Genomic DNA, 22,554 nt, shown 5'->3' on the forward strand with positions numbered 1-22,554 from the left:
CTCATTCAAGTTAATGATTATCTTTTTCCCCCCGCCAGGCTAGCCCTGCCACTGCTGGCGGGCCTCCTTGGTCTCCTTCCCGGTCAAAGGTTGCTAGGTTTGACCAACCAACACTTATCTTTAAAAGAAACCTTCTGTAGAATTTGTTTGGCGGCCCCAAGCTTGAACTCCCGAAACAAATTCCGCTTGCTACATTACCTATCAAGTAAAATGCACATCGCTGCCGAGAATTGGCAGGCTCCTCCCCAATTCAGCCGAGCGATGTTGCTCCGGCTCCTGTAGCACTGGGATTCGATGGATTCAGCCGGCTCAAATGATAACGACTTTCACTTGGCTCATAACCCTCTCTCGTTAAAATAACTCGCACCAAAACAGGCATAATCATCATGGCTTGGCCGTAAGTTATGAATACAGTTCATGCGCCCTGACTCTACAATGTCCAGTAGCTAACCACTGGAATCTCTAGCACCCACATCCTCGTTACAGGCGCCACCGGCTTCATCGGCGCGCATGTTGTGGACACGCTGCTTTCCCGTGGCTTTAGGGTAAGGGGAACTACTCGGTCCAGAGCCAAAGGCGAGGCCATGTTGGCAGCTCGTCCTCGAGCCACCCAGGCATCTCGTCTTTGACTGTGTCGTCATTGACGACTTTTTAGGGCCAGAGCTGGACCTTTCTTCAGCGTTGAAAGGTGGCATTGATGCCATCGTTCATGTGGCCTCCCCTTTCACGTACGACACTCAAAATAACGAGGCAGAGCTGATACTACCTGCCATCAACGGGGTCAAGGCTGTCTTGTCTGCGGCCGCGGAAGCACAAACGGTGAAACGGGTGGTGATCACATCAAGCTTCGCTGCAGTACTTGATGTTGAGAGGGCGCGGAAGGCGTCTCAGTACTTTACCTACACGGCGGACGACTGGAACCCCCTTACGTACGATGAAGCGGCCGATAAAAAGACAAGCGCGGTGGTGGCATATCGAGGGAGCAAGAAGTTTGCCGAACTGGCGGCGTGGGAAATTGTGAATAATTTCGAGTGTCGTGGGGGTGGGTTGAGTTTTGACTTGGTCACCTTGTGTCCCCCCATGACGTTTGGGCCTGTGGTTCATCCCGTGGTTGGCGGGCCTTTGGGGCTGAATGATAGCAACAGCCAGCTGTGGAAGGTTGCGATTGCGAGCCAGCAAGGAAAAGAGCTTCCTGTCGCGAGAGTACCATTCTGGGTTGATGTAAGGGATCTGGCGCAGGCGCACGTCGAAGCACTCCTTCGGCCAGAAGCAGGGGGCAAACGGTACCTGGTTGCTTCCCGGGAGAGATTCACGTATGAAATGGCAGTCGAGATCATCGAGCACGAGTTTCCCAATTTTGTGATACCAGAGGGAGCGCCAGTGGTGGAGAGGCAGGTGGTCGACGAGAGCCACGGTATTGATGGCGAGACAGCGGCGAGGGAGCTGGGCATCTCATATCGCGCTTTTCGAGAGACAGTGGTGGACTTGATGAGGCAAGTTGGTGCAATGTAGGCAGGAGCAAACCACCCGCTGGCAATGCGACCCCTGCTCAGTACCCCACATCACGGGAATGGACATGACCTCATCGATCCCAGAGCACATGAAACCCGCAACCAAATCGTATTTTCTGGCTGCATCGCTGCGGCATCGCTGATCACCCGTGATACAGATGGACTTTTTCATGTTCACTTAGTGTACAATAACCCACCTCTCTGTCTTCTTAACACCACCGCCATCCGAGGTGAGCAGCTGGCAGTACACCGCGCTGCTGAACTGATCGACACCGGCCATGACGCTACGTCGGGCCCTCGAGATTCCACACTATTCATTGGACACGGTGCCGGCAGCTGGTATTTTAGCCAGGCGGAGCCACCTGGTCGGAAGCTCTGTGTTGTTGTGCAACTGATCTTGCTCGCGTCGTTTCATGCCACCCTACCTTTGTCCACCAAGTTTGCCGCAGGCCATTGTCCCCTCAACGCGTCATTCACTTTGCTTCACACCTCGACCCGGCTATCTGCCCATACCACTGGCACTGCTCACCACCATGGCCCGCAAAGCTGGATCCGTGTCCAAACAGGTGTCCAACCCCGAGTCTCCCATCCGCCCCCAGGTACTTCTTCGCCGCTCGAACCGCAATCTCGCCCAAAGCCAAAAGATGACAGACGAGGAGGATGAGTCCCGCGAGATTCAGGGAAAGATACTGGGCATCAGGAAGGGGGCCGACTCGGGGAATGCCACAGAGGCCACAGCTGAGGATGTTCAGTCTTCGGGCAAAGAAGGGCTCAGGTTTGCCATTGAAGGTCTGGCTCGGATGGAGCGCCGGCTGCAGCGGGCGACAAAACGGCAGAAATTGAAGGTGGAGGAAACACATCTCACTGAGACGCTCGACGAGGACGAGTACAAGCCGCCGGACGAGGTCGCCACTGCCGGCTGGAAGCAGCGACATCAGAACCCTGGTGTGTCGAAGCAGCCAGACCGTCAGGACCGGGCCCAAAGAGGTATGTTTGGCGGCGAGGGCCTTGATCTGAAAGACGAAGCACCAGTGGCTACTGAAGAGGCACTCGACACGGTCGAACGTGGAGCCGCACGACCTCCTCCCGTCAACAGTCACTATCTTCCGCTGCCTTGGAGAGGCCGGCTCGGCTATGTTAGCAGTCCTATAGTGGTCACCTGAGGCAAAGAATGGCATTGGATCTAATGGTATCATTAGGCATGTCTCAACACCTACCTGCGAACAGCCAAGCCGCCAGTCTTCAGTTCCCGCACATGTCGCATGGCGTCCATCATCGACCACCGGTATCCGCTCGCCGACCCGGACCAACCCGAGCATGCAACCAAGAACAGGCCGGACAAGTCCAAGGCGGTCGATCATGAACTGGGGGTCCGCTTTGTGCAGAATCTTGGGCTTCAGAATGCAGCCGATATCGTCAAAATGATACGGTGGAACGACAAGTACGGCATCAAGTTTATGCGCCTCAGCTCCGAGATGTTTCCCTTTGCCAGTCATGCTGAACACGGGTACAAACTGGCCCCCTTTGCATCAGACATTTTGGCCGAGGTAGGAAGAGTGGCTGCCGAGCTCGGCCACCGTCTCACGACACATCCCGGCCAGGTATGATCCCTTGCGCAAGAAGCACTGTGGTCTCGATGTCGTTGCTGACAAGGACTCTTGTGCTTTTAGTTTACCCAGCTCGGATCTCCCCGCAAGGAAGTCATCGAGGCTTCCGTTCGAGACCTTGCGTATCACGACGAGATGCTATCCCTCCTGCGGCTGCCGGGACAGCAAGATCGCGACGCCGTCATGATCCTTCACATGGGTGGGGTTTATGGAGACAAGGCCGCGACTCTGGATCGATTCCGTGCCAACTATGCCCAGCTCTCCCCATCGATCAAGAATCGGTTAGTTCTTGAGAATGACGACGTTTCTTGGAGTGTTCATGACCTGCTGCCTGTCTGCGAAGAACTCAACATTCCACTCGTACTTGATTACCACCACCACAACATCATCTTCGACCCTTCAAAGTGCCGAGAGGGGACGCTGGACATCTCGCAGCCAGAAATCATGGAACGGATCAAAGTAACCTGGCGGCGCAAGGGAATCACGCAAAAGATGCACTACAGCGAGCCATGTCCGGGCGCCGTTACACCACGGGACAGGCGCAAGCACAGCCCACGAGTCATGACGCTGCCGCCCTGTCCGCCGGATATGGACCTCATGATTGAAGCCAAGGATAAGGAGCAGGCCGTCTTTGAACTGATGCGTACCTTCAAGCTCCCAGGGTTTGAAAAGATCAATGACATGGTTCCGCATGAGAGGTTTGACGAGCCAAGACCTGTCCCACGGGTTGCGTCGGCAACAAAGAGTAAGAAGTCCAAAACAGGAGCCAACGTCAGGCGGAAGCGAGCGGTCGATGAAGAGGAGCCGGCCGAAGCAGACGACATGGCCGTCGCCGAATCAGATGCCATCAAGACAGAGGCGGCTCAGGTTTCTGAAGTTACGGTTACGGCGCTGGAGTTTGGGATGGGTGGTCCCGATAATCGGGTTTACTGGCCACCAGGCATGGAGGAGTGGTTGAAGCCGAGGAAGAGACAATCCAACAAAAGCACCAAATCAGGCAAACGGGATTTGGAGGAAGATGACGAAGACACAGGAGGAAATCTGGAAGAAGCCGAAGGGATCTAGAGAGATGTGATGGCCTAGTAATGAAACACTACCTCATCTTCAAGAATTGACTCTTATTTACCGTCAAAACCGACAAGGGCTTCTCCCAATGCTGCTTCTATATACATGCAAGATGTCCCTTTGTTTTCCCGCTGCGCCGCCCAAAATGATGCAATGACAAGCCCCAAAAAGAAGAAGAGAAAAAGAAAAAGACAACAGAACCCCTTTCCTAAAGGGCCTTGAGTGCAGGAACTCCAGATGCCCTGCTCTGGTCGGTGTCCTGAAGGCGGCTCAGTCTGATAACTCCTTCCCCTCGTTTGTCGCCTGGGCAATGATTCCTGGACAAGCCCCAGCGACGGATCTTGGTAGATGAGGCGCTGGAGATGGGGGATTTCCCGGGGTAGAAAGATGCTGAAGGACGTGCGCAAGCCTGCTTGTTACTGAGAAACAAGGGCACAGAGTAAAAAAGAAAAAGAAAAGTATAGAAAGGGTGGTGGTGAGGTGATTAAGACTGGATAAGTGGCAAAGGAAGCAGGCCAAAAAATGATGAAACGTAGCGAGCGTGGGCAACCGAGTGCGTCCAGAGATCGAACGTGTCGAAGTGCAGCGCAGGACAAGGCACCCCAGAGACTCAGGCAGAGCTTGAAACCTGCGTCGAAGCCTGGGCAACCTCTCCCCTCAACTCTCTGCACCGGGGGTTGGAGCAGGTGCCGCAGAACAAGGTGCTTTTGCCGTAAGCCTTGATGGTGTCGCAGGAGCAGGTGATCGACTTGGAGATCAAGGTCGTCGAGCAGGCGTAGGATATCGAAGTGCCGCACATTTTCTTCTCGTGATTCTCTTTGCTACTGTGGAGGGATGACAGATGCTAACGTCGTCTTGTCGACATCCGGAACGGGTGGTGGTGATGGCCGGCCCTTGATCCGAAATCTGTTCTGTGCTTGAAGGTACTGCAAGTGAGCTGGCCGGGATCACGTCCTTGATGCTGCTTGCTGAAGCCAATGTGCAATGAGGACCCAAACCTGCCCTCTCTCAGGTTGCCAATAGGTCGGGAAGCTGTTTTGACGGCGACGTCGCGAGGTTCGACTGGCTGCAAGACGGTGTTAGCGCACCCGCTTCTCTGCGTCTGTCGTGGTGTAAGGGGGAGAGAGAGATGCCCACTTACTACTGAAGATGGTCGAGAGGGAGGTGGCAAAGGGGCATACAGATTCTAGACTTGCTTGGCTCTGCAAGGGGTGGTTGTTGATCACTGATCACTCTCCACAAATCGAGGAACTGATGGTTTCGAGAAGAGCTTGTTCTTGTGCGGTTGGAGGCCTGGGGCGTGACTCTATTTGAAGAAATAAACTTGCTCGAACGTCCGGAAGTCCGTGTAGTCCAGAAATATAGCGGCGCTCAGAACGTGAGCATGTGGAAGCCAAAAAGAGAGCAGCGGGAAGAGCGCCGTCTCTAGACCGGAGCTTGCCGGACTGGAAAAGTGGTGTGGTGTTGTGGCTGCGCCGACTTGGGACAGACGCACATGGAGGAGCTGGAAGGGTAAGGGGAACGAGAGTTGCAGGTGCTGAGAGATCTGAAACTTTGGACAGGTGAGGGTCTTTTCAGCCAGGATATTAAACACTTTGAAAAGACTCGACGATGGGCCTGCCCAACGACACCCACTTCTTTCCGAGCGAGACGCAGTGCGTGCCCCATTGCCCCCATGTCATGTCCTATCCCATCCATGCCCTGGCAGCATGATGAAATGGATGGGCGGGGTTCTGGGCCCCCAAAGAATCCGACGTCATCGGTCCACCGCTAAATTTGAGGGTCGTGAACTTCTCCTCGGGCTCCACCGAGTTTCCGTCCGCTGACATGCACCACCACTGGGCTACGACATCCGCCAGTGACATCTCACACCAGACAGATGCGAACCGACAACAAGCTTTCTACGGGTTGAGGGCCGACTCGGACATCTCACCGCAAGTGTGCATGTAGCGCAGCGTTTGTCGAGATGCGTCGAGATGGGCTGCGTTTAACAAAGCTGGCGCGGTGCCTGGGTAAAAACCGTTAGTGTCACTCTTCCCCAGACGGGGCCACCTCCCCCATCCTCCCGCGCGCAGTGGCTGAAACAAGCTGAGGGGCCAAACCGGATTTCAAGTCCCTTTCATCTGTAAGTCAACAAAAATATCTTTTTATCTCACACTCGGCACTCCTCTTTGCAGTCATTGGGGTCCATTCTGGTCGCCGACTCCTTTTTGTGCAGCAATCTCAGCCTAGCACATACATACACATGCTGCCCAATTATGTAATACATGGGTGGGGTCTTTCATTCCTCTGTCCAGTGGGTTGCCAACGCCCTCACAGGCCCGGTCCGTCTGTCATATGTCAATGCCATTGTGACATCAGATATCTACCCCAATTGCATCTGGTGTTTACTTACAACGTGCTCTCTCTTGAAGAGTGCACATGGTTGTATGCTCACCAGCATTTCATCAGGGCGCTGTGATCTCCCTGGTCTAGAACTTACGTACATTGCCGAGGATCAGTACATGCTTAAACTCTTGGTGAACAGGGGCTGCCGAAAGCTTTCTCTGGTGGAGAATGTAGATGTAACCTTATCGACGCGACTGCGGGATGCCTCAAAGAAACTTTGAAGAGTCCTGTACCTCAAGGTGTAGTAATCTGCAATAATGCAAGAGATACGAAGGAGCACGTCCGATATTCCAGCGAGGCCTAGGCCTTTGTCATATACTGACATCGGCACTCGACAAACCTCGAGGCTCCCAGCACACCTCCAGTCAACATATACCTCCCACCTCCGATCGAGCTCACGAACGTCGTGGGATGGCCTCGAACTGAGCCGCCCTCTTCCTATCCCCCGTCCTAGATCGGCATCACCAAGACCAGCACGTCGCCTAGGAAGACCTCATTCCATAGCCTATCTTCCAGACAACCATCTTTTGAACGTTGACAGATGGAGCTACGATAGGGTGCGCATGCCATCTGCACCCTCTTCAACGGAGTCTCCAGAGTCTGAGCCCCTTCCACGACCATGCAGTCCACCGACAACTCGCCGGTCTCCTCCCCCTTCCCCTTCATCATTTTCAAGCCGGCCAATATCGGTGCACTTTGTAAACGCCTTTGGCGGACCAGACGATCCAATATTGCCGTTGCCATCAACGCCTTATCATGCAGCTGGAACGGGAGCGAGCACTCCCACGCTCTCGGTCACCCACCCTGATGGATCAACCGAACCTTGTTCTTTGATGCTTCCCAGCCCTCTCCATCAAGCCCAGCAGGAGCAACCCGCTCTCTATTCAGCAGCCGAGACAGAGCCTTGCTCAAATCTGAAACATGATATTCACACGGCCCCAAGCACAAATAAACCCCCATCGCCACTAGGTGAAACAGCAGAAGGGGACACGGCCAAAAGCAGGACTGGGAGACAGAGGGGAATGTCGGTGGACAGCATAATGAACACACCTGGCTGCTGCGGTCTATGCGAGAGACGTACAGCCAAATTGATAGGCGGGAAGATTACGGCTTGGGTGATGGGAACATTGATCCCAGTTACCTTTGGAGTCATGACAGGGATCTTGTCCAAAATGTTCCACTGATCAATGTCCATCTCTGGGGTTAATCATCGTCTGGGGAAGCAGCTCGGACATCTCGTCGAGGTTGTAGCCCCAGAGAGCTGTTATCGGGCATTCTTGAAATAGATCTAAGGTGTGTCCTGCCAATCTGGGTAGTAACGTCCACAGTGATGCAAAGATCACACCGGTAAAGTTGGTTTTTGGGAACTAGAATAGATATCTTTTGTTGCTTGTTAGATAATCATGTGTCCCTTATAATGTCACTATCCCGGCTCGCTCTCGTCAACGCCAAGCTACGACAGGTGTCCACACCTACTTCAAATCTTCCGTAGTATAGTGGTCAGTATGTGAGCTTGTCAATATCCACCTGGATAGAAAACAACGCTCGAGACCCGGGTTCAATTCCCGGCGGGAGAGATTGTGACCATTCATTTTTACTTTTTGGGTAGTCTTTCGCTCTTGTTGGCCCTGTTACGTGCTGTTCTCATAGTCCTCACAATTTCATCTAGCTATCGTGCATATATCTTTTTGTAATGAATTATTTGCTTACTCCTAGCGACGATAAACGTCTGTGGTCTATGCAACATAGTGCTAAGGTCTGGTTAGGAATGGAAAGTACATATCTGTAAGGCTGGAGCTATGATAGTAGCTGAGGGTGAGAGATATCAGTTCTTACTTGATGGCGGATGCTTGTCGTCCATCAATTCGGGCTTGGTCTAAAAACACTACCTTATGTTCCATCCAAAGTCTGTGTCTAGCTAGATGACCAAAGAATTACTGGGTATCCATTGACCCCCTAAGCAATAGCAACGACGAGACGTACCAGCACAAGCACACTGGCCGCCCATCCACATGCAAACAGCATTTGTAATCTTCTGGCATTATCTGATTATATATCAACCAGGAGTATTTCACAAAACAACGTTCCAATCCAACATAGGTCGCTCTCAGGACGCACTCAGTAGATGTTCCCGTTGAAAATCTGACACCAGGCTTCCGTCTTGTCTCGTTGTTGGGACGTTAAGTCGGCTGAGCTACATTTATTTTCCTCTAGGACTCTATAATGAACTACCTTTGAAAGTCACAGCTAGTCTGGTCTCGGTTGGCCTGTCACCCGCATCGATGGAGTCTTTTCTCTGTCCCTCTGGGGTCTCGTGGGACAGCAAGAACAGATTCAGGGTAAGGTGAACATAGTTCAGTTAGGTTTAGACGAAATAACGAAGAAACAGCACAACGCCTCGTTAGCTTACTGTTTCCTTTGCCGTAATCTTGCTTCGGCGTGGCCCAAAAAGCGAGTGGGTGTCGAGTTGACATGTGCTGACCCGTCAGGACAGAATGTAATAAATGCTCACTCGCACGATGTATGAGGTATCATACGAAATCTGGGTCAATGGTTGAAAGTGAATAAATTACCTGTGCCGGTACCATAAAGTTGCTAGTTTACCCATCCCACCATCCAACTGTACATAACACCAGACATCCATCCATCATACCTTGCCCAAGTCAACAAAAGTTCCGCCCGCCCAGGTAGACCCCAACACCAAGAAAACACCAGATCCATTTCCACAAATGCCAACTTGGTTGTGTCTGGAACAATGTGCCCGTGCATCCTTCCCAAGCCAGTCTAACAAGCCATGGGACAGATGACGGGAGCCGGACCAAGCCTCCTTTCCAGCCAGCCGAAAATAGACTCCTAAAACAGCAGCATTCCCATTCCCTTGTGCCAACCCAGCCATCAGAGCAGAACCTCCCAGCTCTCGGACCGAGCTATATGGGCGTTCGGAAACGCAAAACATCAAAGCGACTCCACAAAGAGACAAAACAACAAACGCAGCACCAAACGCATGTCCCAATAAACACCTTCTGCGATATCAAGAGCAAAGAAAGTGACAGAAAAAGAAAAGCGCACCGGACTCTCTAGGCCACACACTCAACTCCGACTACTCGATTTTCATGGCTCTCGTCAGCCATGGGCAGAGGAGAAGCAGGAGCATCACCTTCTTCTTTGGCTGAGGTGCTCTCCCACAGCTCAAAGCTCTCCCCCGTTCCCTCCATAGGCTCCAGCACCGCCGCTTTGAGGGAAGTTCCGTCGCTGTTGCCCATGATGTCGTCGACGTTTACAGACTCTACGTCGGCAAGTGTCGTCCGTTTCTGCCGCTGCTCTCCGCCATACGATTGTTGCTCGCCCTCTTCTGGCAGGACGTGGTGCTGGTGCTGGTGCTGCTGCTGGTACTGATCGTTGTCCCCAACGACCGTCTCAGCTTCTTCTTCATCCCAGGGGACGAGCACCACGCTGTCCTTGGTGCATCCTTCGGCGTAGTAGTCGGCGGCATTCATTTCAGCAAGAGCACCCCTCTGCTTCTCAATGATCATGTCATCGACGTCGCCCACTCTGGCGGCCTGTCGAGCAGAGGTCTGGGAGATATCGTCGGCAGGGGGAATGTTCTCCTTGTCTCTGCCCTCGGCTCGGTCGCGACTCTGGCGTCGCTCAGACTCCTCGTCGCTGCTAATGTCAAGGGTGCAGGTGCCGTGCTGAAGAAGGTTCGTCATCTCCTGTTCCGGGGTGTCTTCGTGGATGTCAAAGAACCAGGAGGATTGCATGCCGCCCGTGGACAGCAGGAAGGAGTCCGAAGAGGCAGGGGCAGCAGCGGGGCCGGGCGCGGCAGAGGTCCGCAGAGAGCCAGAGTAGGCTGGGATGGAGCCCTTGAGGGCGGCATCGAGCGAAAAGGGAACTGAGGAGCCGGCGCCGAGGCCAAAGGATGGGGGATCAATCCGCTGCGTATGGCGGCGCTTAGAGAGAATGCCAATCCGCTTGGAGCCGCGGGTTGGGGAACGGCCAGCTGGGGCGGTTAGGGGACTGGGCGTGCCGGTAGTGCTGAGACGGGAAGCTGGTGATTTTGGCTGAAGAAAGGTGCGCGGCTTGGAGGAAGAGGAGAGCTTGCTTGGGGGAAGACTGGCAGCGCCGTGGAGGTTGGAGGTGGAAGCCGCCTTGGTCATCACAAAAGTGGAAGGCTTGAATAAGGGCTTCACGAACCCGGTTCCATCAGCGCCGGCTCCCTTTGACCGCTTGGAGAAGAGCACTGGGTCGACATTTTCAGAGTCGTCGGCGTCCACCACCTCGGAAGCCTTGCGCTTAGCTGGGGAGTTGGAGAGGGCTGTTACGGTCAGTATGAAGCCTAGGACATGCAGGACAGAAGCAGCAGCATACCATTCTGTCGGTTCTTGAGGCTCGTCAGTGTCTTTAACCGCGTGTGGTCAAGAGGAGCAAACGGCTGACGGCTAACAGTCGCCATGGTGGGATTGTCGTAGCACACCACCCGAGAAGGAGGGAAAGGGGTGACGCTGTGTTGTGCTGCGCTGGCTAGTGTGTCCAAGCCTAATCGAATGCCCGACTCGATCAAGGCGATCAATCGTTGGTGAACCCAGGCAAGGGCAACAGAAGCCAACAAATGCTCAGGATTTGCCTGTTTGCTTCTCTGCTCAGCGTTCCTTCTGAAATTTGACCTGTCCTGCTGTCGTGACAGAAGAACAGGAAATGCAGAGCGAAGGGAACAGGAGGGAAAGAGAGGCGACACTGGCGGGGCGGGCGAGCGAGCGAGGGCTGCGCACTATTCTTATTGCGCAAGCTGGTCTGGTGGGAGATGGCCAGACGCGATAGTATGCTGGATAGACGGATGGATGGGCTGGCCGGGCAAAAGCGGTCGCTCTTGTTCCGGTTTGTCTGGTTGTTTGACGTTGGGGTGCGAGAAGCGACTGGCAGCGAGGTGACCCAGACCGATGCCGGATATCTGAGGTTGGGTGAGATGTCAGAGGAAGCGCTGGCAGATTACCTAGAGCTGCTGCTGTGGCAGGACAGGTTGGACAAGGGGGACCAGACTGAGAGATGTCGGCCAAGAGAGAGAGATGGGAACTGAAGAGGGGAGAAAGGGAAGCTGTAGCCCAACGGCGATGGACAAGCTGGGAGGACGAGGTAAGGTAGGTAGGTAGGTAGTTGCCCTGGAAGTGGTGGTGGAGGGCGGCGGGCGGCCTTGACTGGTGGGGGGGAGGGCACCTCAGCGCGAGGGAGGACCTGGCTCGAAGTGAGGTGGTACTCGAGGTACTGCTAGAGGTACTCCTGTAGGTACTTCGTCGGGTGCTGGTGATACCGTACTGTGCTGTGGGCGAACAGAGAGATGAGGTAAAACTCTACGCGTAGCGGCCGTGCCGTTGGGTGGCTCTAATTGGACTCTGGAGCGCAAGGGAGAGCGCTGTCCACGGGAACAAAAGTTGCCCACAAGTGCTTGCAGGAGCGTGCATGGGCAACAAGGCCTGCCATTGGACAGCGGCTCTTCAGCGGACGCCGTGTACACAATGCGCCAATCCACAAACGAATTAACGCGTCTTGGACTGCTCACTCCCTGTCCAGCAAGTACAGGATCCGCGTCGCATCTTTAAGAGGCCGTGCCGATTCTGCCCGGGCCGGCACTGTGAACTTGGAGAAGACACAGGTGAGACGGCCACCCCTCCTTCCTCCCTCCCTTTGACTTATCTCTGTGTCTCTGCCTGCCTACATACAATAACTCGAGATATGCCCTCGACGCCTGAACAAAGATATTCGGGTGGCTGGTTGAGTCGCTACGGCCTCAGGTTTCAACTGGCCCATTCGATGAGACTGCGCCCTGGCAGATGTTTCCATTGCCACCATCTCTTGCCAAGGCGTCAAAAGAGGAGTTGGGCAGAAGAAACAAGCGGCTACCCAGACGGGGGGATTTCGCACAGGCTTTCTTCCTTTCTTTTTATAGTGGCCGTTTGATCGGTTGATCATGGCGGGGGTTTGGTGGCAAGCGAGCAAGCTTAACTCGACCAGCACCTTTGAGAGGGGAACGATGAACCCCTCACCTTCAAACTGGAATCCACACTGCACACCCGACCTATGTACCTCGCTCATCGAACCCGATTCACGTCACCTGTTTTTCCCCTGACGATGAGGCGCAACCCCCCTGGGATGGCACATACAGGAAGGATAATGTATGTAGGCAATAGGAACCATCATTCCACAGGCTGACACTACTGCAACTGTCGGGCGAAGTGCCTCACTCATCCCATTCATGATTTGTTCCTTCAAGAACCTATGCCGCAGCAGCTGCCAGCTGGCACCCGTCAAGCCATCTGCTACTGCACTTCCAGGTTGCCAAGCCTTCCAAGCTTCCAGATGCTCCTCAGAAGCTCTGGCTTTGGGCTTTCCGTCATAAGCCGACCTCACCTCACCTCACGGACGAACGACATTTGTGTCTGCCCTCGAGTCCATTCACAATGACATCAGCAAACGATGGCAACACCAAGCCCACCCGGGGCGCCCTTATCGTCCTGGAAGGCCTGGACCGGTCAGGCAAGACAACCCAGGTCAAGCTTTTGGAGCAGCGGTTTGTTGAACTGGGCAAATCCGTAAAAGTGATGCGCTTTCCCGGTACGTATCTGCTGAGAGAAAGAAGCATGGCCGTCTAACATGGCCAAACCAAACCAGACCGCACAACCCCGATTGGCCAGATGATTAACTCATACCTGACTTCCCAAACAACCATGTCGGACCACGTGATTCACCTGCTCTTCTCGGCCAACCGCTGGGAAGCCGCGTCGCTCATCACCTCGTTGCTGTCGCATGGCACGACAGTCATTTGCGACCGCTACTACTACAGCGGCATCGTATACTCGGCCGCCAAGCACAACCCCTTTTTACCGCTCTCGTGGGCTCGCTCGCCAGAGGTCGGGCTCCCAAGACCAGATTTGGTCTTGTTCCTGGACCTGGACGAGCAAGAGGCCAAGAAGAGGGGAGGCTGGGGAGGTGAGGTGTACGAGAAGGCCGAGATGCAGAGGAGGGTGAGAGAGTTGTTTTGGGGTTTGAGCTTGGGAAAGATCGTGGGGGCGCCGCATTCTGCTCTGGAGTGTGCCCCTGGTGAAGGTGCAGGCACCAAAGGAGGAGAGGAGGAAGTTGCTGTCGGTCCACCCAGCGCACAAACACCGGATATCAGTGGAGGGGTCGAGCACCGGTTCAGACAAGAGGAGGAGGACTTGCATGTGGTAGATGCCAGTGCAAGTGTGGAGGAGGTTGCCGAAGGCGTGTGGAAGGTGGTCAGGGACAGAGTGGAGGCGGTGGAACGGGGCGAGGTCGGGAAGGTGGTGCGAAGAGTGTCATGATTTATTCATGCCCATGCCAACAACACATTGTTGATCGTATGCTATTGAATGCTATCCTATCCCTCCTGTCCGTAGCGTGCCAGGCTACATTATGTTGAATGATGGCAGATGCGATGTTGAGATCATCACCTCATACGTACAAATAAATCATGCATGTAGATGCGCCCGCCCAAACAAATGCTCCATGCTGTGTCGGCTGCGCTGCATCGCGCTCTCGTGTACAGACCGTGACCGTCTTTCCCAAAACGCCATGTTTACGTATCTTCTTTTGTGAGGAAAAAAAAGAGAGAGAAAACAAAAGGGAAGGTACAGAAAAAGCAAAATACCACACCGTATTCCCGAATATTTGTACTAGGCATCGCTGCCACCCATCCTGCTCTTTTGTTGAAAAGAATCACAACAGCCAGCAACACCTTGTCAACGCAAAGGGTATCAGTTGTTTTACCGGCGGTTGACGCCAATCAGGCTCAGAAACTCGTTTCTCGTCTTCTCCTTCCTTTCAAAGCACCCCAGGACGCAGCTGGTGATGGTGCTCGTCGTCGTCTTTTCCACCCCCCTCATGACCATGCACAGATGGCTCGACTCCATCACCACGGCCACACCCTGGGGTTTGAGCACCTCCATGATGGCGTGCGCCACCTCCTTGGTCAGGCGCTCCTGGATCTGCAGGCGGCGAGCAAACAGCTCGGCGATGCGCGGCAGCTTCGAGATGCCAATGACGGCGTTGGACGGGATGTAGCCAATGTGCATCTTGCCGTTGAAGGGCACCAGGTGGTGCTCGCACATGCTGAACACCTCAATGTCCTTGACGATGACCATCTCGTTGTGGCCTTCCTGGAAGATGGCGCCGTTGACAATGTCTCGCACGTTTTCCTGGTAGCCCTTTGTGAAGAAGAGCATGGCTTTGGCGTAGCGCTCGGGCGTGGCCAGGAGACCCTCCCTGTCGGGATCCTCGCCGATGCACTCGAGGAGGGTGCGGACGGCGCCCTTCATCTTCTCCATGCGCAGCTCCTTCTGCTCGGGGGACTCGTCTAACCTCTCCCGAGTGCCGCGGCTGGGGCGGGAGAGGCCGTCAAAGTCGATGAGGGGGCTCGGCGAGCGGGTCGACGTCTCGCCAGCCTCTTCCGGTGTCGGAGCGATGGCGGGCTCAGGGACGGCCGCCGACGAGGTCGATGTCTTTCTCTTCTTCTTCTTTGGCGTGGGTTCGGGCTGGTCCCGGAAGTCGCGGGCCGGCTTGCTCATGCTGGAACGTCTCTCGGCGTTCTGACGGACGCTGGTGCCGTTGCCGCTGGCCTTGGTGTCATCTCTATCTTGGTCGTCGGCGGCGCTGGGGCGCTTCTTCTTGCTGCTGCTGCCATCTTTGCCCTTGGACTTTTTGGTGCGCCGGGGTTCGCCAGCGGACGAGGCACCCGAGGGGCTCTGGCTGCGAGAGGGCGATGCGAACTGAACCATGACGGAATGCGCATACACGATGGATGATTCGGAGTGGGCGGAAATGTGTCGCCGTTGAAAGGAAAAATGGGGGAACTCGTTTGCTTGTTTGGTAGAAGGGGGAGACAGATGATACAATGGCAGGCCGATGGCGCAAGCGGTCGAGTCAGGATTGGCAGACTCCGGTCCCCTGCTCGGCGAGTTTTTTTTCATGGACCCTGGATCCCAAACTCTGATATTTCTGTGGATACCCGAACGTGGCGGACGACACCTAGCAGGCTGGGTGAGAGGAGTGGGAGGTTTGACGTCAGGGTATGTAGTCTGCAGCAAATCGGGGCAGAATGAATACATGAACGTGTAAGGTATATGGGATGGACAAGGTATGCAGAGGCACAGGTGCTGGCGATTAGCTGTGGCTGGCACATCACTTCATTGCCCCTTAGCATTGTTTTGCGACTTATGGCACTCAATTGACCTATTGTGTTGCGTCCACCTGTTCGCGGACCGAAAAGTGAGCTTGCCCTCTCGAAAAAAATAAATCGCTGACATTCAGACGCTGCAGTGTCCCGCTGCCCCACACCCCCCTGGTGACGCGGGGCAGGTGGGTTACTTAGCGCAGAGCGAAGTGGACCTTGGCGCAGCAGTGGCACGGGCCATGGTCTTGGCGATGTCCAATCTATTATCTCTACAACAACTTTGGAGCTTTGGTGAAGTTCGACCAACTCAGAAAAGGATACCTATTCGACTTCACCTTGCCAGGCAAGTAAAATATTCCATCTGCAAAGGGACCTCATATACCAAAGGCCTGGGAGCCAATCTCTACCAGGTCAGGTCCCTGTGTTAGGTTAGGTAGGAGGAGGTATCTACCAGACAGCAATCAAGAGCTCGGACCTCTTCGCGAACGACGCGGCCAATCTAATCTTTTGGGCCGTATTCACCTTCTCTTTCGCTCCCACCTCTCACCTCTCCCATCTCCCCCCTCGACGTCCATTCGCAACAACAGCGTCGCAATGAACAGCACTCCCAACAAAAAGCGCACCGCCGATGGCGCCAGCGTCCAGTCGCCCGCTCTCAAGCGACGCAAAGCCTCCACCATGTCCATCTCGTCCATCCCCGGATCTGCCCATCCGCTTCGCCAAACCTCGTTCCCCCCGCCAGACGACCTTGCTGGTGCGCGATCCCCTTCGGTCGATTTTGACGCCATGAGCCACGTTTCGGGCAGTCAAGTCAGCATGAGCGTTACCGGCCCCCCCAAGAAGAAGCGCGGCCGCAAGTCAAAGGCCGATAAGGCACGCGAACAAACTCCCTCGGTAGTTGGCGGAACCGCCAAATCAACTGCTGGCCCTGGCGGCAGTGTGGTGTCCGGTGCCGGCGGAAAGAGCACTGCACCCGGCGCCGCGGGGGGTGCAGGTGAGGACGGAGACGGCGACGAGGAGGAGGACACAGAGGTGGCCGCTACTGGCGCTGCCCTGACCAAAGAACAAAAGGAGGAGGAACATAGACAGAGGGGTATGTTGATCGGCGCCTTCAACGACGAGCAATTTGACAGATTCGAAAATTGGCGAGCCGCCAACTTGAGTAAGGCTGCCGTGAGGAGAGTAAGCATCGCAAAAAGCCCCGTCTCGCTTTCTTTTTGGACAAGTCCGCATGCTAACAACCCTTCTCCTACAGCTTGTCAATGCTACCATCTCGCAGTCCGTAGCAGAGAACGTTGTGATTGGCATGCGTGCTGTGGCCAAGGTCTTTATCGGCGACATCATCGAGAATGCCCGCAGGGTGCAAGGGGAGTGGATTGACAAGACGGGGGAGAAGCAGACGGATTTGCCCACGCCGCCTGCCACGGCTGCTCCATCACCGGCCACTACCGGAGAAGGCAGCGGTGTGCCTCACTCTGGACAGCTGGGGCTTGCCGACAACACGGCCAGCAACACAGCCGCACCTGTCGAGGAGAGGCGTGGTCCGCTAAGACCAGAGCACATCAGGGAAGCCATGCGTCGCTACAAGACAGGCTTGGAAGGCGGCGGAGTGGGTATGCAGCAGATTTGGCATCAGCAACAGCAGAGCGGCGTTGAACGATTTCCCACGAGGACAGGAGGGAGGAAGATCTTTCGTTAGGTCCGGGCCGAGAGCCAGCACGACCGAGTCAAGGACAATCATGCATATTTTGGGGCGTTTGGGTTTTTCTTTCCATGTCATTACGCAAAGGTTGGATGGTACGCGACCTGGGAGAGACATGGCTCTGGAGGCAAAGAAAGGCGCAGTTTGATACCCACTCTTACAAGACACGGGAATAATGGGAGTGGTTGGCGTTGTTTTTTTGCTCTGCTTTTCTGTTGTTTTTCTTTCCGGGGAGGGAATGGGTTGCTTCATGGGTCGAGTCACCTGCCAGGACAGCAGATAGAATTCAGGTGTAAATTGCTATGTGCATAAATAGGTACAACATAAAACAACTAATTACTTGGATCGCTAGTACTCTTCCCCTTCATTTACACAAGTGATATGAACCACCGCCCCCCCGTAACACACGCTGCCCAGCTCGCAGTTTTCCCCCGCTGGCACTTTGAACATGCCATTCGGGCCCAATGAAAATTCCTGACCACAGAGCTTCACTTTGACGATACCCTGGGCAACCGAACAAACCCTCGTCCTGGGCTCTTCCTCTTGGACACTGCCTGGGGCCGTAGAGGGCCGCCAGTGGACACTGCTTCCCGGCTGGATGGTGAGCAGCTGAAAGCAAATAGTTGGGGTCAGAGGAAGAGCAGACATCGAAGAGTGGGCGAGATAGGTCGAGGAAAAGGCCACATCTGCATGACGTGTGCCGTCAGCTTCCTGGTGCGCAGAGAGGAATAGAAGTAAGAACAGGATCAGAGGTTGACTTACTCTCGTATTTGTCTCCCATCCCTACCCGGATACGGCCGGGGGCAATCTCCCAGTCTGACATTGTGTAAGGTGGTACAACTCCCCGCGATGGGGAAGAGGCAGAAGAAGAAGAGGCAGATGACAATGGCGGTGCACCCCTTCCTGATCGTTGCGGCCTTGCCCCAACAGAGGCTGGAGTTGACTTGGAGGTCTTCGAGGCTGTTGATGCTGACCGCTTCGCTGCCGAATGCTTGGACCGAGAGACGGCTTGGGCAGGACGTTCTGGAGCTTGCTGAGTTGGGCGTGTCAATGACATAGACTTGGACAACCATCCAGATTTTCTGGTGGATGTGATGCTCTCCTTTAGGCCTTGGGCAGTGCCGCCAACACCAGCCTTTGTCAGGCATTCTTGTGACACTTGGGCCCTTGCTGCTCGTGATGATACCGGAACGCCACCTTTTCCTTTCAAGGATTTACGGGTGGGCAAAGCGAAGATGGCTTCGTCGCTGCCGCTAGCTCCTGAAAAGCCACCTTTACTTGGCCTGGTATTCGGTGCTTCAGTAGGCCTAGTTTCTTTTGAAGAGTGGAGGCCACTGCTCGCGGTGGGTGTGCTCTTGTCATGTAAAGGTGTTTTTGCATGTTGATCAGGGACATGAAAATGTCTGGACGACGTGTTGCTACGGGCAGGCAGGTCGACGACAAGAAAACTGTTTGACCGTCGTCCAGGCGTGTTGTAGGGGTTAGGGACTGGCACCGGTGTCTCTTTGGGCCTTTTGGGGGTCACATCGGACAGGGGAACTCTTTTCTCCGTCTTCTTTCTCCTTCCCGGTTGTCGAGGAGGTGCTTTTGGGGGGGCAGTTGCTGGATCGAGTGGTTGGCGAGAGATCACCAGCGCGGGCATTCTCCCTGTCCTAGGATCAGGGAGTTTTCGCTTCCCGAGAATGGACATGGTGCCATCGCGGTTATCGTTGAGTAAAAGAGCCCAGTGACTTGCCTGGAAAGAGGTCAGCAACATCACTCCTCATAAAAATCACGGGCACAGGTGGGTAACCAACGCTGAAATGCCCCCCAAGGGCCCAGGCCTCTGGAAACACAGTTTGACAATCCCGAATTGGACAAATCCATGGATATGGTTCATTGATTCGTGGTTCGTATCCCTCAGGGAAAAGGGCACCGGCTCCGGGAATCCTGCGTGCTTCGCCATCCCATGTACCCGTCCACTGAGAATAATGCCGCTCACCACACATGGTGATGGGACTAGTCTCGCTTGGCTTTGCAGCTTTGTCATTGACGCTCTTGCAGGTATCCCGTTGTCGAAACTCACCATTCGGGAGAGTGGGAACACGGATAGCTGTCTCTTCCACTGTCCGCGGTTGGTTACCTCTAACCTCCTGCTCGGTCTTGGCCTCTTTGGCCCTTTTGAACCGCCGCTGTGTTTCGCCTTGAATGCGAAAATCGTCTTCTGACCTTGCATCGCCATTGCCGCTTTGATCGCTGGTATTGTCACTGTCTACCCTGACAACTTCTGGCTCAGGCACTTGTTTAATGTTGACCTTGGGTGGGCTCGCCAACCGCCACACAGAGACCGCCTTTTCCTGTCGGGGAACTCCAGCTCGTGAGGGCGGCGTGACATGTCTCGCGTTCGAAACCAACAAGGGAAGCTCGCCATTTTCATGCCCGTTGGAGTCATGTGAGGCACGAGCAACTTGTTTCCCGTCATCTGTCGCGGCTGTTGAGCCGGTGCTGGTAGAGGGCCGTTGTCGTTGTGGAGAGCGGGATTGGTGCACTGGTGACTTTCTGGCCCAAGAAGGACTAGAGGTTGGTAGAATGAGTCTTCTGGTTGGCCTTGGACTTGGATCACCTAGCTCATCTAGTTGACCAAGTTCGTCTTCGCTGTTTTCGAGGGCGATGCGCTCATATTGACGATGCGACACGTGCGGAGATGGAGATGGAGACCGCAAGAAATGTGGAAGCAATCTTCGTTTGGGAGCTGGGAAGATTTCAGGGGGGGCTTCGAGGTTCCGTTTCTTGGTGGCGCTTGTTGAGGAGAGATGAGATTCGTTGTCAGGGCTTTGCCGGTGCTGGTGAAGACCAGTTCCTACCACTGGTCTGGCATAGGTTGGCCCACCCCTGATCCCAAAATAATATGCCGTCCGAAAAGCAACAGGAGCTGGTGATTTGGAAGGGCCCCGAGGCTGCAGCTTGTTTTTGATCTGTTCATGCGCGTCGCCTTGTTCTACCAAGACGACTAAACCATGTCAGCCAGTCTGCCGCTTCAACACATCTACAGGACAGGGAAATGGTATTTACCTTGTTTCTGCTTCTGTGGGCTTCTGCTCCTACTCCGGGCACGGCCGCTGCCTCTGTCGCTGCTGGCCCTGTTCCGCTCACGGGCCTGCTTCAAGATCTTTTTGTTATACCTCAGGTTCTCGCCGCTAAAAACAACCTTCTTGCGTGCTGGCGTTGATGGACCAGACTCATGTTCTTCCAGCTCCCCAGAAGAAGGAACAGAGAGTTGTGGACTGCCGCCGTCGGCGGCGCAACTACCGGCTCTCGTAGGCGTCTGAGAAGCCATGATGTGGCCGGGACTGTACATGACGAGACTGATGAATCATGAAGGACCAGAAGGTGGGCACAATGCACACCTGTTGTAGGCGAGATGTTGTCCCTATCGGGCTCTTCACATTCCAATACCCCGTCCTCTTGAGTCCCCTGCATCCAGGTCCGCAAAATGCTCAACAAGGAGAGGGAGGGAATGAGACGCATACCAGTAGAGTATGCTTCCACTTCCCTCTCATGCTTTACTCTTGACAATAATGTACATTTCATTTCCTATCATTACAGATGGTTCACGCCTCAACCTTTCCGGAAGCGTCTCCTCCCTTCGCAGCAGCACCAGCCTTGACCTTGGCGGCAAACGCGCGTCTCTCGGCAATCCTCTTCTCACGGTTTGCCCGCACACGAGCCTTGTATTCCTCCCTGAGCTGAGCCTTGGCAGCCTTGCGCTTCTTGATGGCGTTGAAGCTGCACATTCTCTTTCTGCGACGCAGGCGGAACTTGGCCCTTCGGGAATCCATCTTTTCCGATCCTGGGATGGTTCCCACGTCACCCACCAGGCGACCAATCTCCCAGTTGCTCTCACGATAGCTGTAGTCGTCCTGCAGTCTCAACACACGCGTGTTCATGCGGATCTCGGCCTCCTTCTTCAGGCGCTTCTTTTCCTTCTCGGCGGCGGCTTGTTGCAACCGTCTCTTGTGAAGCTTGTCCTTGATGAGGGCGGAGATGATCGAGTTGCCGTCCTTGAGGGGTGTCTTTTCGGACTCTCTGACGGCGGCCTCGACCGGTTCTGGAGCCGTCTCCTCTGACATCTCTATTTGCGGAAGACGAGTAACTGCTAGGGGAATGCCGCTGGGCGAGAGAGCATCGGGGGTGGTTGGGGCCTCTTCGGTCTTGCGGGGGACAGCCACCAACCCGAGTTTCCTCCGGCGGGGGGCGCCCGGGGGATAGGGGAGCTTGTCTTCACGGTTGAAGGTGACGCCAATGTACTGGCGTGTTGGGTGACGGGCGGGATCGCGGTAGTACTTGACGTAGCCAGCAACAGCGGCGTGGATGGTGTGGTCTCTTCCGAGGATTGTGTTCTCGCCTGGGTGCCATATTGTACCACGCTGCTTGTAGATGATGTTGCCGGGAATGACATATTGATCTAGCGGGCGCCAGAGATTAGTTACCGGCGCAGTCTCCCCCGCTCCATAGCCTCCTGCTTTTTCGTCAACATACCACCAGTCTTTTTGGCGCCCATCTTCTTGGCTATTGTCTTTTTATTAGGGATCCTGTAGGCACCCTGCGACTTGACCGAGGCATAACGTGTTCCCTGGAGGGCGGCATTGGTCTGTTGCAGCGTGATCCTTAGCCTTGTGAATCGCTCTTCGAGACCGGTGACAGTAGTCGTGGTGGTGGTGCCACGCAAAGAGGCAGCAGCCCCCCTCTGAAGGGGCCGCTGCAGCTGTACGAAGCTCATTGGAACCTCTCTGCAGCGGACTGGTCACGGCCAATCGCACGCTCACTGCTGGCAGATCGGTGAGGCAAAATGACGGGGTCGGTCGGTGCGGGACTGACGGGCGACGACGGTGTGGTATAGAGTATTTCCTGGACCTTGTCCGTAGCTTGCTCGGCACCGGTGGGTGACTTGCCGGGGTGCAAGTTTTCCATGCTTAGTCATCATCCAGATTCCTGCCAAGACCTTGCCAGAGCCAACCAGTTGGTTACTGATAAGATAAGACTAACAGACCAGCTGTCCGAATCCATGATGACCTCAAACTCCTGATCCCTTCCAATGGGGAGATTGCGCCATTCGCATTG

At 54.8% G+C, this 22,554-nt stretch overlaps 9 protein-coding genes across 9 annotated transcripts, besides 1 other annotated feature; 4 read left to right on the forward strand and 5 right to left on the reverse strand.

Moving 5' to 3' along the window:
- Positions 1–376: 376 nt before the first annotated feature.
- On the forward strand, positions 377–1,512 carry PODANS_0_950 (uncharacterized protein; the record flags this gene model as incomplete). The annotated part of the gene is made up of 3 exons (XM_001903105.1): positions 377–397; positions 447–545; positions 751–1,512. Coding segments are annotated over 3 exons (882 nt in total), but the record flags the coding sequence as incomplete, so codon positions are not given.
- Positions 1,513–2,044: 532 nt separating this feature from the next.
- PODANS_0_960 (uncharacterized protein) lies at positions 2,045–4,183 on the forward strand (the record flags this gene model as incomplete). The annotated part of the gene is made up of 3 exons (XM_001903106.1): positions 2,045–2,647; positions 2,711–3,112; positions 3,182–4,183. 3 exons carry the CDS (start codon positions 2,045–2,047, stop codon positions 4,181–4,183), a joined length of 2,007 nt encoding a protein of 668 aa, XP_001903141.1.
- A 610-nt stretch (positions 4,184–4,793) lies between these two features.
- PODANS_0_970 (uncharacterized protein) lies at positions 4,794–4,982 on the reverse strand (the record flags this gene model as incomplete). The annotated part of the gene is made up of 1 exon (XM_001903107.1): positions 4,794–4,982. One exon carries the CDS (start codon positions 4,980–4,982, stop codon positions 4,794–4,796), a length of 189 nt encoding a protein of 62 aa, XP_001903142.1.
- A 3,071-nt stretch (positions 4,983–8,053) lies between these two features.
- Positions 8,054–8,148, forward strand: a tRNA (tRNA-Asp).
- A 1,500-nt stretch (positions 8,149–9,648) lies between these two features.
- Positions 9,649–11,024, reverse strand: PODANS_0_980 (uncharacterized protein; the record flags this gene model as incomplete). The annotated part of the gene is made up of 2 exons (XM_001903108.1): positions 9,649–10,886; positions 10,940–11,024. The coding sequence occupies 2 exons, from the start codon at positions 11,022–11,024 to the stop codon at positions 9,649–9,651; spliced, it is 1,323 nt and encodes a 440-aa protein (XP_001903143.1).
- A 1,999-nt stretch (positions 11,025–13,023) lies between these two features.
- Positions 13,024–13,905, forward strand: PODANS_0_990 (uncharacterized protein; the record flags this gene model as incomplete). The annotated part of the gene is made up of 2 exons (XM_001903109.1): positions 13,024–13,177; positions 13,235–13,905. 2 exons carry the CDS (start codon positions 13,024–13,026, stop codon positions 13,903–13,905), a joined length of 825 nt encoding a protein of 274 aa, XP_001903144.1.
- Positions 13,906–14,346: 441 nt separating this feature from the next.
- On the reverse strand, positions 14,347–15,687 carry PODANS_0_1000 (uncharacterized protein; the record flags this gene model as incomplete). The annotated part of the gene is made up of 1 exon (XM_001903110.1): positions 14,347–15,687. The coding sequence occupies one exon, from the start codon at positions 15,685–15,687 to the stop codon at positions 14,347–14,349; it is 1,341 nt and encodes a 446-aa protein (XP_001903145.1).
- A 659-nt stretch (positions 15,688–16,346) lies between these two features.
- Positions 16,347–17,451, forward strand: PODANS_0_1010 (uncharacterized protein; the record flags this gene model as incomplete). The annotated part of the gene is made up of 2 exons (XM_001903111.1): positions 16,347–16,934; positions 17,008–17,451. The coding sequence occupies 2 exons, from the start codon at positions 16,347–16,349 to the stop codon at positions 17,449–17,451; spliced, it is 1,032 nt and encodes a 343-aa protein (XP_001903146.1).
- Positions 17,452–18,157: 706 nt separating this feature from the next.
- On the reverse strand, positions 18,158–19,442 carry PODANS_0_1020 (uncharacterized protein; the record flags this gene model as incomplete). The annotated part of the gene is made up of 2 exons (XM_001903112.1): positions 18,158–19,189; positions 19,251–19,442. The coding sequence occupies 2 exons, from the start codon at positions 19,440–19,442 to the stop codon at positions 18,158–18,160; spliced, it is 1,224 nt and encodes a 407-aa protein (XP_001903147.1).
- A 1,602-nt stretch (positions 19,443–21,044) lies between these two features.
- PODANS_0_1030 (uncharacterized protein) lies at positions 21,045–22,213 on the reverse strand (the record flags this gene model as incomplete). The annotated part of the gene is made up of 2 exons (XM_001903113.1): positions 21,045–21,898; positions 21,973–22,213. The coding sequence occupies 2 exons, from the start codon at positions 22,211–22,213 to the stop codon at positions 21,045–21,047; spliced, it is 1,095 nt and encodes a 364-aa protein (XP_001903148.1).
- Between the last annotated feature and the right edge of the window lie 341 nt (positions 22,214–22,554).

The sequence above is a fragment of the Podospora anserina genome, chromosome 2 (assembly GCF_000226545.1).
Source record: "Podospora anserina S mat+ genomic DNA chromosome 2, supercontig 1".
NCBI classification, from domain to species: Eukaryota; Fungi; Ascomycota; class Sordariomycetes; order Sordariales; family Podosporaceae; genus Podospora; species Podospora anserina.